The sequence below is a fragment of the Cygnus atratus genome, chromosome 12 (assembly GCF_013377495.2).
Source record: "Cygnus atratus isolate AKBS03 ecotype Queensland, Australia chromosome 12, CAtr_DNAZoo_HiC_assembly, whole genome shotgun sequence".
Taxonomy (NCBI): Eukaryota; Metazoa; Chordata; class Aves; order Anseriformes; family Anatidae; genus Cygnus; species Cygnus atratus.
The window spans coordinates 466,560-483,711 of NC_066373.1; the positions used below are offsets into that span (position 1 = coordinate 466,560).

Genomic DNA, 17,152 nt, shown 5'->3' on the forward strand with positions numbered 1-17,152 from the left:
GCTTTAAGATGCAGCTGAACAAGAAAAACATTCTGGAACAAGTCAGCCATCAGAGCTTCCTCTCTTTCTGCTTAATGAAAGCCATGAGCTCCCAATGACAAGTGTCTGCTGGAGCTAGATGGGGAGTTTATGAGATTCCTGCCACGTTTCAGTGATATTACAGCATGCCTTTGGTCTGCCTTCCCCAGCCCAGCTATCTAACCACTTCCTTCCCGCCAGGCGCCTCCCATTAGAGAGTTTCATTAAGCGAATGCTTGGGGGTTTGTGTAGATTTCTGTTACCCCCCCCCCATCATGCATTACCAGGGGCACATGAAAAAGTCATGATAAACTTTAATAAAAACAAAATTAAAATGATTAAACCTTTCATATCCTTTAGAGATTATCTATACACCGCTGGTTGGTCAAAACAGAGCTAGGGCACAACTGCTTTTTACTTTAAACTCAAAACCAACCCAAAAAATAAATAACAAAGGAAATCTGCCTCTGCCAGATATTAAAGGGGAACAAACTTTATTCCTCTGTTCTCTGACGCCAGACCAGACCTCAACAGTCCCATGATGTCCCATAAGCACAAAGATAGAAAGATGCCAGTCGAACAGGAACAGCGTTCAGAATTTGGGCAGGGGAATGCACAGAAGCAGGGAATGGTTATAAATTATGCTACAGAATAATGCCAAGACAGAGAAGTCCAATCAGGCCTCCAAAGGGACTTACTTTCTTAAAACACATGGCTCTATTCTCACATTGTTAGACCTTCCATGAGAACTGTCTGCAGCAATCCTGACCTTTGGCTGCCAGTAGTATATTTTTTGAATTTTGATAACCATTAAAGCAACACAAAACTAAAGCAGAACTGAAAGTTTCCACCTTACTCTCTGTCCATAACGGAGAGAGCTTGCTACCTGCCTGGTCTCTGAACACACACTCCAGAGGAGAGACCCAGCACAGAAACACGGTGACTCCCATGAGGAACTTGCTGGAAAAGGTAAAAATTCCTTAAGCCATTCAATCCACAAAAAAAAATTAAAAAATTCCAAGGTTCATCAGAACAACAAAGGGGAAAGCAACAAGCTGTCCTCCCGTTTTAAATGAGCACACATGACATGAGATCTTGGAAAACAAGATGATAATCCTGCATGTGGGGGTATTTGGTAGGGTTGGCACAGAGATCAGAAATGCTTCAGTAAAGGAGAATTGCAAATTTAATCAGCTTAACATACATATCGCCAAGAGCTGTTTTCCTCTCTCTTGCTATTTCACGTATGTTATTGCACTGTGGGTGAATGTTTTCTCAAAACAGGACAATAGCTTGTCTTACTCCCTACGTCTGAGGACGAGATGACAGAAACGGATTTCCTCTTCAGACAACAAAGCCATTGCACACCCTCACTGTAGGAAACAGCCCCCAGCCTAGAAAGCTGGGTGCACGCGACAAGGCACCCAGTGGCCTTTCTGGCCCGCTCTCAAGTACCTGCTGAGACTGGGCTGCTCACTGAGCACTCCTTTGACGCTTTATACACCAATGATTTGGTTGCATTTACATGCAACACTTCCAAAACAAAGCCTGAGCAGGCTTCTGCCTTCAGGGGTTTACAGATAACGTATTGGGAAAAGACAATATTGGGTTGCAGGGGGAGAGAGAAAGAGATAAAAAGCCTGAGAGAAGCTAATGAAGCTGGGCAGCATTTGATGTTTGCACACAGGAGCTGAAATTGTCATTTTGGTTGGCAGATTATTAAATGTGTCAATCAAGGACAAGCCTGGAAATGGCAAGGGGAACCACGTGAAACGAGTTCAAACACCAGGAAGGAATCCAGTTTTGAGGAGGAGAGGGAGACTGGTAGGGGTGTGAGACAGGAGGATTCCTCCAGTGATAGGAGACAAAGGCAGTGAAGGAGATGGCATGCAATACTTCATTTTGGAACTCTTGCTCGCAGTAGATGGGAAGTTTTATACCAAGTTTCTCAACATGCACCTTGCACGTTGCTCTTCCCTAGCCCACTGCAGGGGCTGTCGTGCTGTCTGGAAGGGTCGCACCATCAGATGTTCTGACCAGGTAAACCTGGGCATCACCAGCAGAGTCAGAGCTGTAGCGTGCTTTTGGCTGTGTGCATACTGCTGTATTCATTCTGCATGCTGTTCTCTGGCAGACACTCTACATGTAATCTGCTTTGGGAAGTTTTTAATTGCCGTGCGCAATTATGTCCGATGGAAAAGAGGGGAGAGGCTTATAAAAACAAACTCATTATTCCTTTCTGAAACCCTCCATTACCTCTATCAGATGGAGGAGAGCAACACGCATGTTTCTCCAGCAGTAGTAATGACCACAGCTTGTTTACTTGAGACCAAGTGCAGGACATCACGTATTAATAAACCTGAGTTATTTCGAGCAGGGAGAAATATCATCTAGCATTACCAATTTTCATTTCCAAAGTCTTAAAGTTCCACTGGAAGTATGGAGCTTACAATCATGGAAAATTCACTCCAAAGGAGCAAGTCACATCCCTGTTGTAACATGTAACATTTATAATTACTCCACGCTGGATGATTGTGAATGAGAAATGCCTCGCATGGTTGCCACTCTTCAAGGTGAGAAAATAAGAGGATGGTTCCCCTCACTGAAGATTTCCGTGGAAGATCTTCTTCCTCTTTCTCCACAATTTGCTTCATTTCATTTTACAGATGAGCTGATCACAATCCCTAAGTACAGGGCATGGCCACTAAGGAAAGTAAAGGGAGGAACTGGGGAGCTTGGATAAGAGAGGGGGAAATTCAAAGAGCAGCGCCTTTGGCCTCGAGGAAGAGGGTAACATTTTGTTCTGAGTCACAAATTTATACAGGCGAACGTGGCTCATATCAAGACTCCCTTCTGCTAAATAGAAACTTTTTGTCTAAGAGAAGCCTCTTCATACTGCAAACCGCATCCTGAGTATTTCAATAACAAATCTGCTCCCGATCACGTGGGAACTTGCTTCCGTTCCCATTTACCACCACCTCTCTCCTAGCGACAATGCCTTCATATCCTTGGTGCAGTTACAGAAACTGCTTTTAGGAAAGAGGAGCATTAGCGAAGTCTTTCACATGTCTCAGAGTAAAAACAGAGGAGCAAGAAACATATGCATCCAGCAGTCTGCAACCACCACAGACAAAACCACGCTGAGCTTGGTAACTACTATTTTAAACCACATGGGATGTTCTCATCTGGCAACAGCTTTAGCTATGTTTATTTACATACTTGGTTCATTAGAAATTCACAACCTCATTTTAGTTCGCAGCCCTTTGGAAGGTTCAATATTGAAATATGAGCAACACATGAAGGGACGGTGCACCCACCTCTGCTCATGGGGCAGAGGAAGGCAAAAAGCAGGAGCAGTGGGGTACCCCCGTCTCCCAGGAGCTCTGGACACATCTTTACAGTAAAGCTATTCCTCTAGAAAATTGTAATCAACCTGATCAGGGTGGGGAGAACGGCCAGTTCCTTGCTGTTTGCTGCATAGTGAGCACCGTGGACATTCCTGCAAGACCAGGATGGGCAAGGGAAGACATGCAGGCAGCGATCCTCCTGCTGACACCATGCTCCAGCCCCTTTCCTGTCCAAACAAAAGGTCCTTTGAATGTACTTGGCTGAGTCTAGCAACTGCCTCCAGAGAGCCTGCCCTCATTCTTCACATGCAAGGACGCCTAACAATGACTTTGTGTGTTGGAAGAAGATGCTACTCAGGATTTGGCAGAGATTAGTAGGATTGCTGAAACAGTATGTCCGGCATAGGGGATGGCTCTCAGCAGTGCAATGAGGAGACTGCAGCATGCCCTTACATAAGCCCAGGAAAATAATTTTTCAAAAACTACAAATGGTATCTCTGGCTGACTTAGCCTGGTCATAGGGGAACACTCCCATGTCCAAAAGGACACAGAGGTTCTCCAGAAGCATATGGTGCTAGGAAAAACTATCTACAACCCCACTGAATAGAAGATATTCTTTTACCTTTGCAAAACAGTCTGCAGGATGACTCACAGAGTTGAGAGATGGTCAGCTTTTCCCACTAAATATTACGTGGCTTCTACAAGTTATCCAATTCCTACTGCAAAACTCTGTGATGGCCTCCAGCACAACTGTAAAGATCACTAAATTTGACTTTTTTGGAGCTTACTTGCTATGCTTTATTTATTTATTTTTAAGAATTCTCACCAGTCACATAGATTATGTCCAGACTGCGGTATTCAAAATACCTTGAAAAACGAGAAAGGTGCACACTTTTTCCACGCTGCACTCTGCTCCTTCCTTGGACAGCATACTTAGCTTCCAATGTTGGTTGGTACCTCAGGGCAGGAACTTCTCCTCCACGTGCACACCTCCTGCCATCCTAGCCACAGAGAAACTGCAGAGCTTGCTTTTACTAAAACTCCTTGGCCGTGCCATATTATTATCTGTATTTAAATCTACTAAAATCTCTGTTTCTCTTTAGAGATTCAAAGAGGATGATGAAAACGAAATTCCTGGGCAACAGACTATACCATCTCTTGACACAGCTTCACCCGAGCCTTCTGGTTCTAGTTATTCCACTAAACCCAAGCACAAGGTGCTTCCACCTGAGGGACCTCAGCTCAGGTCAAGCTTGATGCAAGCAGCAGGACTCTCTCCTGACTTCAGGAGTGTGGCTGACCCTGTCCCACGCAGCTGCAGGAAGCACCCATCCTGGGTCAGGAACGGACACCTCACAGACTGCCGTCCTACGCAGTGCGAAGAGCAGACAAACCCTGCTCTGTTCCTCCCACAGAGGCCAGTGACGGAAAGAGAGTGCACATGGAGATGGAAAACAGGGCAAGTCAGGAGCAACAGGTAAAGGAGGAAACATTAATTATAAGCAGCACTTGCCTAAAGAGAAACAGGCCCAGCTACTGGGGCTGTAACAAATCCACGTCTCATGTAAAGAGCAATGCAACGGGGCGAGCAGGGCTGTGCGCGGGAGACGAAGCAGCAGTCCCGCTCTGGGCTGGCTGATCCACACACGGTTGTCTGAGTTATAAAACGGGCTGCCTGCACTTGATGCCTTCTAGAAGGAAACACTTTCAAAGCCAGAATGAAAATTTGGTGCAGGTTGTTTCATTCTTTTATTTCTATCATTATCTAATGAGTCATAAGTGCATCCATCCCTACATCTTGAGAAGCTTTTGGTTTTTATTATGTTTTTTTCCTAACCCCCCATCATTAAAAATCAATTAGCTTATGGGTAACGTTATACAGATGCTTCTGCAGCCAGGGGCTGACATCTGCAGTGGCAGCAGCCCAGATACTACAGCAATAGATGTCCAAAAATACCCCATAGAGGAAAATAAACTCCCACCCCTAAAGCTGTATTCATTCTGATCAACAAAACAGCTGAATGACCAGCCTGGGCCCACCTCCCTGTCTTCTGCATAATTAGCACACTTCTCAGAGCAAGCAGAAAAGTTTAATTGTCTTTAATTATCGAGTTCAAGGAGGACTGGGTTTTTTGCTTGATGTCCATATAATTTCCCTGCCAATGACTTCATCATCCCTTTACTGGAAGTGAAGTGTAGCTTCTAAAGCTCTTTTCCATAAAAGACACAAAAGTTTCAGTGAAGGCTGTGCTGCTGGCACAAGCAAAGAGACAAAGGTCCTTGTGTCTACAAGGCTGCTGCTTAGACTGCTGCATGTGTTTTCTGAGGGGTGGGAGGGAATGAGTTGCAACTAATGTGCAATCAAGAACCATCACAATTACAAATGTAAATGAACAGGCAATTGGCACTGACCTTTGCAGATTGTTAGAGGACTAATTAAGGTATGATCAGACACTCTCTTCCAACAGATTGAGATGCCTCTATACAAGCAAATATCTACGTACCACCTCAGAGACAGCAATGCTTTTTCCTACACGCTTGCACACACCACCGCGTTAGGTACACACAGACACACGCGTTTAACCCTGGCACCTTGTCCTTGCCACAGGGCAAAGGAGGACAGAGTGGGAAGGGGAACAACGCCACTCGACTTACTTGGTCCATGCAGCCCCATTTACAAAAGGCTACAACAAAAGGGCTAAGCTACCTTTCATTGCTGTAACCAACAGCTTTATGTAAAGTTAGAGATGAGGAGATTGGAAAAGTTCGAAGAATTTAGGGGAAGAAAAAAAGTGGTAAAGGATCTTTCAGTACTTCTAGCAAAGCCACAGAGATCTCCAGCACCAGAGGTCACGATGGTGGCTGCCACGTGCTCACTTCAGCAGGGGGAAGCCAGCACCTCGCCGTGGGTCGCAGCTTGCCTGGGGCCTCCCTTGGAAGCAGCCGGCTGGAGCCCATCACCTCCTGGAAACTCGGGACCCCTTACAACACCACCCTACATGCATGCCTTCTTAGTCACAGTGGACCGAAGCACCAGGTGTGGGACAAGGCTGCACAGCACCGCCGCGGCCATGCAGCACCTGCACAGAAGGGCACAGAAGGGAGCTGCTCTGCCAGCCCGCCCTGCCCTCAGCACGCCGAGCAACGCGGCCCCGGAGCACCACGCAGGGACATGGCCGAGGCCCTGGGCAGGGCTGGGCCACCGTCTGCAAGGAAGTTTTGCAGAAGAGCTACGAGGAATATAATGCTTTAAGAGTCCACAGAAAGATCAGTGTTAACAAAAGGGGACTTGCTTTGGAAAAAATGAAAGCTGCTACTACTGTGTTTGTAGGGAAAACGAATTCTAAACAAATATAATTAACTAGAAGAGGAGAGAGGATCGCAACGATGATTACCGGGGAGTAATAGCAGGCATCAAAACAAACTACTACACTTGTAATGCAGCAAACCAGGAAAAAAGTCACTCTCCCTGCGGGCCCCATCGACAGAGAAGTGTCACAGATCAGAAAAGCACATTCTACTCAAGGCGTCTGAAACACAGGAAAGATTTTCTCGTGTTATCAGTTATCACAAGAGACTTCTCATCAAAAAGCACTGAGGGAAGTCTGCCTAGCCCACAGAAAAGAGGATAAAAAACATAAGAGGGATACAGTAGAGACAGCATCCTATTATACAAGAGGAATAAGCGCAAAGAGCAAGCTGCGAACAGAACTGCAGCCCTGCTCTGGGAGGAAGAGCATGTCCCACTCTGACAGCATCGTGCCCATGAGGGATGTGAGTGAAGCCCCCCCAGCAGCACGCTGCTCTTCTGAACGGTTGCACCTACACATGCCATGTGCATGGCAGCCAAATACACGGACAAACTTCAAACCGAGACAAAGCAAACCCGTCAGGAAAGTGTAGGTATGTGTCTGTTCCTGCTCTGCATCACTGCAGAAGAATAACCACAGCCAGCTAAACAATAAGTAACAGCAGCATTTTATAGCACTGGAAGGTTGAAAGTTGCAGGAAAAAGGAAAAAAAAAAAAAATAAGGAAGGATCAGCCTGTTCGGAGCAGATCTTTTTATGCTTGAAGAAACTACACTGAATAAACCCAATCTGAGAAACCAGGTGTCGTGGCCTGCACCAGGCCAGCGTTACTTGCGGTGAGCAGTGTGACAAGCACCTCGGGTGTGCTGGCAGTGACCCCACTGCGTGCCCTGGCCTCTGGCCTCTTTTTGCTGTCTTTTTTTAAAGACATGTCTTTTGTTAAAAAACCAACAAGCTTAAAGGAAATTATCTCAAGCAATTTGAAAAAGTGAAGTATTTTCCAACTGAGATTCCCTTTTAGTGATCAGTCAAGACTTTTAGTTAAAACAAACAAACAAACAAACCTCTTAAAATGGTTGACAAACTCTTCTCAGCTAGTCAGCTTCTGCAGTCTCAGTATCTGCAATGCCATAATCCTGGCAGACATATGGAGGAAAAAAATTTCTAAAGTAAAAAGCAAGTATAAACAGAGAGTTTCAAGACAGTTCTGTGTGTCACAAAAGGGCACAGATGGTGTCTCCTCTCTATTCCTTTTGCTTTTAAGAAACTCACAAACCATACAATACTGGTCAGTATGTTCTTTTGAACTTTTTTTTTTTTTTTTTAAGCGGAGCATCATGGAGAAGCATCATGGAGAAGCAGAACTGCTGTAAGAGCTACAGTCCCCTCCAGCACGGTGCAGCAGCTACAGCGTGCTGTCCCTGTGACCTTTGGGAAAGCATATTCCATGCACTTAACTCCACTGGGCCTCTGAGTTCATGGACCGGTCACTTTTTTCCATGAGACCGAATTTAATTCCTAATAAAAAAAAAACATCCTGGTTCCTTGTCTCTCACTATGGCTATTAATTGCAGAACACCAGTTCCTCAGAACACCTTTCTGTAACAAATAGCCACTTCCACAGCAGTCATGGATGAAAGTCTGGTTGCAGCTCAGAGGACGGTTGTGATGACTTCCATTTGCATCCCCCTGGCTCCAGCATCACACCCCTGACAGCACACATACCAGCCTTCTTGGGCAGGCTCTCCTCCTCCTCCCTCCAAAGAGGACTTTATGAGATCTTGACTTTTCCTAACATAAAAAGCTTCTGAATCCTTTAAATAGTTAAACAAAACGTAATTTCTGTTTTGCCCACACTAACTATCCCCATTAGGGCACATTTTCTGTTGTTAGATTCACTGCTCTCTTTCCCCACTCTATGTCCCTTCTGCATGAGCAAGTTCTTGCCCCATGCCATGTCTCCACTTGTCAAGAGGAGACATAGAAAACTGGCAAACACATTTGCCACGTCTGCCCCTTCTTCCGCCCACCCCTCTCAACCAGCTCCTCCTCAAGATCCATTGTGACTGACAGACTAAAAATCAACAAACAAGCTGGGACAGGAATGCAGTGGTGCTCAAGACATCACCTGACACAAGGAAAAATATCTACAGAAATTATAGTTCGCTAATCTGTTAGAATTGTCCGTATGTTGCTGTATCTTTAGACACATAATATTCCACTGTTTAAGAACCTGAACATACACACTTCTCTACATGTCAAACTTGCATTTAACCCTACTGGAACTGAGAAAATTACCTACAAGTATGAAATGAAGCATGTGTATAACTAGTCAGTGCTTCAGAGCCACCAACCATAAGCCCTATGATGCAGAGCTATCCCTGACACTGTAGGTACAATGGGGGTCCTGTCATACTTCAGGACATGTTCCATAACATATTATTAATGAAGCATCAACCCCACAACAGGGAGGAGAAACAAGAAAGTCACCGAGCTCGCCAAGAAACTGCAGACAGCCTAATGCTGCTAGTCAAATACTGTGACGCACATGAGCTGGGAGCCCAATGCTGTTCGTGCAAGAGAAGCAGCACTCACCAGCATCAGCAGCTGGACACTTGCGGATGGTGAAGATCTGTCCCAAGTCTTCCTCTTCTTCAGGGAGACCCTTCTGGAGGCGTTGCAGCTTACGTAGGCTTTCACTCCGTTGGTGTTTCATGGAGCGTACATGCTGGATAAGGTTCAGCTTGGCCTTGGTGGAGTAGTTACAGAGGACACAGTGATAATAGCAGCTTTCACCCTCAACCCCGCTCTCATGATGCTGAAGGTGCTGTGAAGAACAAAGTAGAGAGATGTGAATTTCCTGCATCATCTCCAATCTCTCTGGGTTAGTCCACTGCAAATTGCTAAAAGCAACCTGGGAATTAGGTAAGAAACCACTTTTTGAAAAAGAAACAGTGAGATCAAGACTGCTTATTCTCAAGATACCACATATTCTCCTGCTTAAAAAGCAAGAAAAACATAACACACTGAATTGAGCACAGGAAAAAAAAATGAGATAGGCAAGATCATCTTCAGTGAAAGAAGATACAAGATCCAGCATTAACAACTATTCAAAACATACACATGGCTAATCCTTTCATATTTAAAGCTTATCCTGGGAGGGCATCCAACCTCACGTCAAACAGATAAAGTTAAATTTAATAAATCCTCACTAGAAACCAAGAAGGATAAAATAAAAGCAATTTTAGAATGCAATGAACCTATTACATGGAGAGGTCTTGAAAACAGTGAATGGAAGTGGAGCATGGAGCGTGTGCCATCCTATCACCTGGCGCTCTGTTCCCTGGAGTTTTGGTTTTACTCCCTCGAATCTGGAAGAAAGCAGCAGTCTGGCCCAGAAGACAGTCCTGACAGCAATCCAGACTGAAAAAACAACGGTAAGCATGCAGCTGGCAGTCACCACAAGAGGTTAGCGCTTGGGAAGAACACTTGTCACCCTCCAAAACTGTGCTATCACAGCCAATACAGCTAATTTGAGAGTATTATGCCCTGATTATTTGACAAAAATCTATCAATCGCTTAGCACAGTGGTCCACACTGCTAGGGAAATTAATAACTATTTTATGTTATGGATCCCAAGGATGCAGCAATTATTTCTTAAAACCACAGGGAAGAATTCACTGCTTACAGCTATGCTGGCAGCCAGAGCACAGCCGCTCCCCCTCAGTTTGGGGAGAATCCCAGAGATTTCACAGTAGCATTCCTGACTCCCGCAGTAAGGTCTTGTCGCAACGAGAAGAGAAATGGATACCAAAGTCAAACAACATGAAAGACTCCTCAGTGAATGCTGTTTGGTGTTTCCACCACATACCTATGATACAGCTATGCAATAATCCACATCAGCTCTTACCACCCAACCTCAAGACCTTTCCATCTCCTGAGTCACCTCATGACACTCTCTCTTCACCACACGTTTCACTCAAGGCACATAAGTAGGGTGATTTGGATATGATCTCCAGGCTTGTCAATCAAAAATATTGCCTACGTGCAGCCAGGACCTTCTGGTAAAATTTCTGAAGGGTATTATCTCAGTTACAGCTAAGATAAGACTAGAGACATATTACCCAGCTCTGTGTGCTTAGCTAACACGGAGGAAGGAGAGCCCTCTGAGTCTAGGAATGATTAAAAATAGGATAGGAGCTGATGCTGAGGCTTCTGATTGGAAGTGCGAGGGAAGAGAATAAATGTATTCTAGATCTGGCTAATTAGACTAGCCTCTTTGGGGATCACGATGTATTTAATTAAATTCACTGTAATATTTGAAGAATCCACCAGGGCACTAATCCCACCGGTGCCCTCAAAAGATTTTTTTGCTGTTTTCCCTCATAAGAACTACTTCTTCCTCTTATTTCTATTGTTTGCATGCATTACCCTCTTCCTGAGCCAGAAAAAGAGCAATGGCTTAAGACATAAAAAGCCAAGGTTAGCAAGCCAGTCACAAAAGCTATATGACTGGCTTGCCTGGCCCAGCTTAACCAGCCTTGTTCTACCCTGCTTAGATCCAATTTCTGCAATAAAATCTTCCCACTGTCCCATCTTCCTGTGGGCTGGAGCTTCTGCTGCAGGAGATGCACTACCTCTGCTTCCTTCCTTCAGCTGAGACACATCAGGGAAGCCCTAGTCCTACAAACAGCTCATTCAGGCTTGGAAAGTGTGAAAGAGCTCAGTGGTAGCTCTTCTGCAAGAAGGCACAGGAAACCCCTGGTGAGCAATTACAGAAAAATCTGGTCACAGGTTCAAGGAAATAGCAAGGACATGGTCTCTGTGGGAACCAGAAGCACAGCCTGAACTGCTCTGGTTTAAAGGAAGATTTTAGGAAAATGTTTATTTTAAACAGTTTAATAAATGTGTCTCATTTTCTGTTCTTCTTTTGCTCCCACTTCACGGATATGGAGCTCCATGGAGCTATGTCCAGGCGCCTCTTATGCTGGAGCACTGAAGACATGGAGATGCCAAAACCACCAAGACCACAATGTATATGGCACATCCACCTCAGTGATCTGCATCTGCCTTTCAACAGAGGACAGGAGAGGCCAGAGTGAGACGAGACACAAAAGGAAGTACTAGCTGCAAGCTACTGGAAACGATGAAACACTGGACAAGAAGTGTAGTTATTGTCCATCGTACCGTTAACCTTTCCCATCGTGAGAATTTATCCGTACCACAGAAAAAAAGTTCAAAATATGAAACCAGGACTTCATTAGAAGACAAATCAACTTGAAAATCAAAAAAATACATTGTTCCTAGGAAAACCAACCAAATTCTGTCAGAGAACATTGATTTCTGCAAGTCTGAGTGGGGTCTTCACCCCCCTCCCTTTCAGCGATAGGAAACTTCCAACATCTGGTTCTTCACGCATGGCATGTAAAATATTGATCAGGTTTACTCAAAGCTACACTTTAAATCAGAAACAGACAGAAGAATGCTCTGATGGAAACCATACGGCTCACAAGTAAAGCTTCCCAGGGGGACAAGGGCTGTCCCTGTACATAACGCTAACTGCAGCACACCACCGTACCACTCACAACACCTATTCCGACACACAAATCATACCAAATCCAGCCCATCTTCCATTTGGGAAATGCTCGGATCTCCATGCAAAGCTGTGCTCTCACAAAGGAGGATTTTATTCAAAGACCCGATTTCTTTCGTTTGCCATAATCTTACACTGCTTCACCCCGAACCTTTACCACAGACCCTGCCCTATGGAGTACCGGTTCCCAATCAGTTACAGGAAAAAAGTTTGGTAATCTCAGGTCAGCATCAAGAACCTCCCGCCCCGACCTGCCCCGCGACAGCCAGTGCCCGGCAGAGCCTCCCCGACGCAGGCCGTGAGCTGCTGCTGTGCCGGGACGCAGCCGCCGGGCCTGGCACACGGGAGAGGTGCCAGCAGCAGCCGCCCCGGTGGCAGAGGAGGCCGGAGCGATTAGCTCCTCGTTCGGGTAGCGCTAGCTCGGGGTTACCTCCGCAGCAAAGCACACCTGCTCAGCTGCCACGCGCCTGCCAACAGCCAGGACGGCTCCAGCTCTGCCCTGAACCAACGCCAGGTTAGCGTTTCAGACCGGTTTAGGAAATACTGTATAACCACTCCACCTTCCCTGCATTTTGGGTTTGGCTTGAAAAAGCAGCATATTCAGAGGATCTGGACTTGAAGACAGTTTAAAGAATCAGCGGAACAAATTGTAACTTGTGCTTATCTGTCCTGCAGAGTGCCCATGGGCCAGCAGACAGCAAGTCCCTCCAGGGCTCGGCACCACACGCAGCCCCTGGCCCCTCCACACGAAAGAGCAAGGGAGAGGGAGGTGGCTACACACACTCACAGATCAGAGCGCAAGGGCTGCCAACAGCCTGCTAGCACAGCAGCTGGCTAAGGAAGCAGAAAAGCAGGAGAAGGGGCAGAGCAGCGAGGGCAGGAGACACCTGCACGAGCATGCGGGCGCTGGGACGCTCTGACCACCGCCGGACTGATGGGCTGCCTCTCCAGCCCCTGCTTGCTAACATCTGGCTTGGAAATGTTTTCTTCTAATAAACAATAGCATAATAAGTGCTCATAGCATATGACTATGGAAATCCAATTTTTAAACAAACTAAGGAATGATGCTATACTCCATTTTTCTTCCTCTCCACCTCCATCCTACATATACCCCAAATTTTGTTTATTTTATCATTTATCTTTTCCCCATTTAGCACTTTTTCACCCACAGTATGTTTCAATGATCATGGAATTTAATGAAACAGCTGTATTAATCTGTCTGGCTGCAGGCAGTCCTTCTCACCCCCACACCATGTATTTGGACTAACTTTTCAGAGGTGAGACCATTTTAACGAGAACTAAGGATTCATGTGGCTACCACCACACAAGTAATAAACTCTCCTGCTGAATACCTTTGTAGGTGTTTTCTGTATGTAATGCTTACTACTAAATCCAATTTCTAAAAACTTTTGTACATATTTTAAATTTAAAGAGAAGTCAAATCCATGCCTGCTTGAAACCTCTTCTGCGTCAAGTTTATTACACCCATCATGTAAAGAGCTCAATTCCTATGGTAACGCGAACACACGATGCTTGTTACAGCACTCTCTTGCTAGAAGGGACAAAGTTGCTTTCCATAATCCATTTGCTATGTTTAGTGGGTCAGATACTTTTATGGGGCGTATCTGAACTGTCACCCTAGTTCACTAGGGAGGAGTCATAATCACTTTGAACTACCTGTTCCTTTTGATGCTTATTATTCATTAGAAAAAAGGCACAATTTCTATGCAATCTTAACTTTATCACTTGCTTCCCCTTTGGAGGGCCCTAGAAGCTGCTCATGGTGAACCTACACTGACAAGAGTGGGAACCTCACCAGTCCTTGGTCTGCAAGCTGTGAAATCAACCATCTCTGCAAGTCCTGAGACTGCACCTCCACCCTCAGGAGGTCCTGATGGCACAAAAAGCAGTAGACCCTTTAAGAAAGCTCTCTGCAAGATTGAGTATAGCCCTCCACTTCTACAGACCTCAAAAAGACAACAAACAGTAGAAAGAAACTCCATAATTGCCCCCAACAAGCAGTTGTGTTCTCCAGCTCCCCTCTCAGGTTTACAAAGATTTTCTGCTAAGATCAAGGTGTCTGCAGGCAGGAAAAGCAGATGAAGTAATGGGCCTGAGGGCCAAAACCCAAAGCGGAAAAATAATCTCTTTCATTAACTCTATGCAGCAAATAAGAAATGATACTAACAAAAAGAAATCCTTCCTCACCAGCAGCTGGCTAGCTGGATCTCCAGCCTCAACAGCAACTTAGATCTTAACTAAATATGAGGTGTGTGCAAGAATGCTAGGTGGGACAAAAAAAAAAAAAAAAACACACCACAATTTGACTACCCTGCCTTTTTTTTTTTAAACACGCTTTTTGCTTACCAGTTCCGATCACTCGGTAACGCAAACATGGTGGTATGGATATCTGAGAAGCACTCTAGAAAAATCTCTTTCAAATCGCTTCTGAAGTCACTGAAGTCATTTTCTCCAGCTGGCTCTCACATTACAGGACAATCCTTCCACAAAACCAGAAGCCTCTGAATTACCAAGAACTTCTTTAAGAAACGTTCCACTGAAGTCCTCAAACCTTGAACATTTTCAGAAGAACTGCATCAGAAATCAAATTGTGTCTCTTCCCCCCAGTGTAGCACTCCTCTTAGCACTGACCTCAGGACAACAACTATTCTGCTTGCACAGGTAAAATTAATAACGATTTAACAGAACTGACAGATGTGACAGATGCAAGTGAGGAAGATGGAGCCAAAAACCTGCTGAGGGGTGGCAAAAGCTGTGGAAGGGAGCACTGTCGTAGACTTGCACTGCTCCTACGTCTTCCTGCAAGCACCCATGGCCAGCCAGCACCAGTCACCAGACACAGAGCCAGCAGGACCCCTGACAAACCTGCAGCAGCCACAAGGCATGCAGAACCAGGGAAGCACAGCAGAGATTACGTGAGATACTGAACCACACATGGTTATTGTGAAAGCCAACACTAGCAAACACTCCTGTGTTCGGGAGGAGTTGCTGGAGGCACGCCAGCACTACGAGCATATCCGCAGTAGAGAAGGATGTTGTGGGACAGACTCTTCCTCGGGGTGAAGTCAGACGCGGGTAATTAGTAACGGGCTTGGGAGGAAACATGTCATATGCCAGCAAGAACCATGCCTAGGCTGATGCACTCCCAGGGAGCTGGGTGAGAGACGAACCTTACACCAGGGCTAGAGGTGAGGCTACAGGTCACCATGGAAAGGGACCAGACCCTGCAGCAGACCTCAGAAGCGTCTCTTGGACCCCATGTGCCTCTGATCTGCTGCATGAGATAAATCACACATTCCTAGAAGAGAAGAATCTGAATTTTTAATGAAAGTCATGTGGAAGCAGCTGTCTGATCCTGGTCTGTTCCAAGTACTCCATAAAAGTCAGAGCTGACCCATCCGTCTTGCTCTCCTTTCACACCTGCAGGCCTGGCTGGAATTTCCTGGAGCTGAGGGAGGCGCTGGGGAGGACGCGCAGGCAGCGAGAACACATGCTGGCTAGGCGCTGAACAGGCGGGCGTGCACACAACTGCCCCCCGGCCCAGATGTTGTGAAAGGAGGAAAAAATTGATTCTCCATGCAGCAGGTTCAAAAGATGAACTTGTGATCTTTTGTACTTCAATGTCCTGCAATTGTTTACTGCTTCTGAAGAAGTAATGTTACAAAACCTTTCGCTCCTTCCAGCCTCTCCAGCTCCTTGCGTAACAGCTCCATTTGCAGCTTGCAAATGCTGTGAAGTGCAGACTCTTGTGGCCACAAGTTTTTGCAGTCTAGCCCGCGGTAACTTGAACGGCCCTAATGGTGAGCATCACTCCTCTCCGCCCCTAAAGCTTTCTCAGTGTCACCCAAGTCCTTAAGAACACCACCACAAGATGAGGACAAGGAGATTTTGCGCAACAAAACTGGATTTTGATTTACTTTTTGGTTTCTGATCTTTATTTTTCTTTTAAAAAGGCTGGAAACGTAGTACTCTCTCCTGCCAAAGAGGCCAAGATACTTGATGCAAGTCCCTGAATCACACAATAAGGCTTCAAGAATACCACTGAAAGCCCCAGTTAACAACCGGTCCCTACCTTCTGAATACGTATTTTCACATTTAGAAACAACAAGCAACTTTCCTCAGAAAGGATCCCAGCAGCAATGCACAGGGCAGTTTAGCAGAGACCTGGCATACTTAGGGAAATGTCAGTAATATCGCACAGGGTAAAAAAATAAATACCAGTATCTGTAAGTGACAGCCGATGACCCTTGCAGCATGGGAAGAGCTGTCCCCCCGGGTCCAAGCCAGGCAGGTGATGCGGGCCAGAGATGCTCTCCCCAGTGGCCGTGAGGCTGGTGCTTGCCATTCTGTAATGCTTTGGGGTTCCCCAAAAACGGCCTCAAAAGCCATCCAGCAAATTGGGTTTGCTCCACCAGCCCTTGAAGTCTCATTAAAAGCCAAATATTGCTCAGCTTAAAGATGGAGAGCTCAGCATGGATTTTACTGAACGTTAAATCAACCAGCAAGCGTAGCCAGCAAACTCTGTGGCACTTTAACTTTAAATAATGCAATAATTATTGAATTTCCTTTTTATAACTGAAGTGCTGGAATGTAAACAATGGGGCTGTAATTGCAGGAAGGGGGGATCAATAGAGGCAATCGTTTTCAGCCATGTTAATTGTAAATACAATTGCTCCAAGATGTCAGCCTCGTTCTTCTCGCTCCCAGAATCATCCTAACGGATGACAGAGTCCAACTTTCCCATTACAGCTGTTCGTTCCTTTAAGAGGTTCTCAATCAGGTCTGATCAATCTGTCAAGATAATGCATGGAGTAAGTAAGACTCTTCCAAACACAAGCTCCCAATCAATAGCCCGGACCTGCT

General features: G+C 45.7%; 1 protein-coding gene across 1 annotated transcript in view; it reads right to left on the reverse strand.

The window, feature by feature from the left end:
* ZFHX3 (zinc finger homeobox 3) overlaps window positions 1-17,152 on the reverse strand; it is a 170,289-nt gene that overhangs the window by 65,572 nt on the left and 87,565 nt on the right. Inside the window, exon 4 of the mRNA XM_035566305.2 lies at window positions 9,271-9,502. Within this exon, the coding sequence (XP_035422198.1) occupies window positions 9,271-9,502 (232 nt within the window). The remainder of the gene's footprint in view (window positions 1-9,270; window positions 9,503-17,152) is intronic.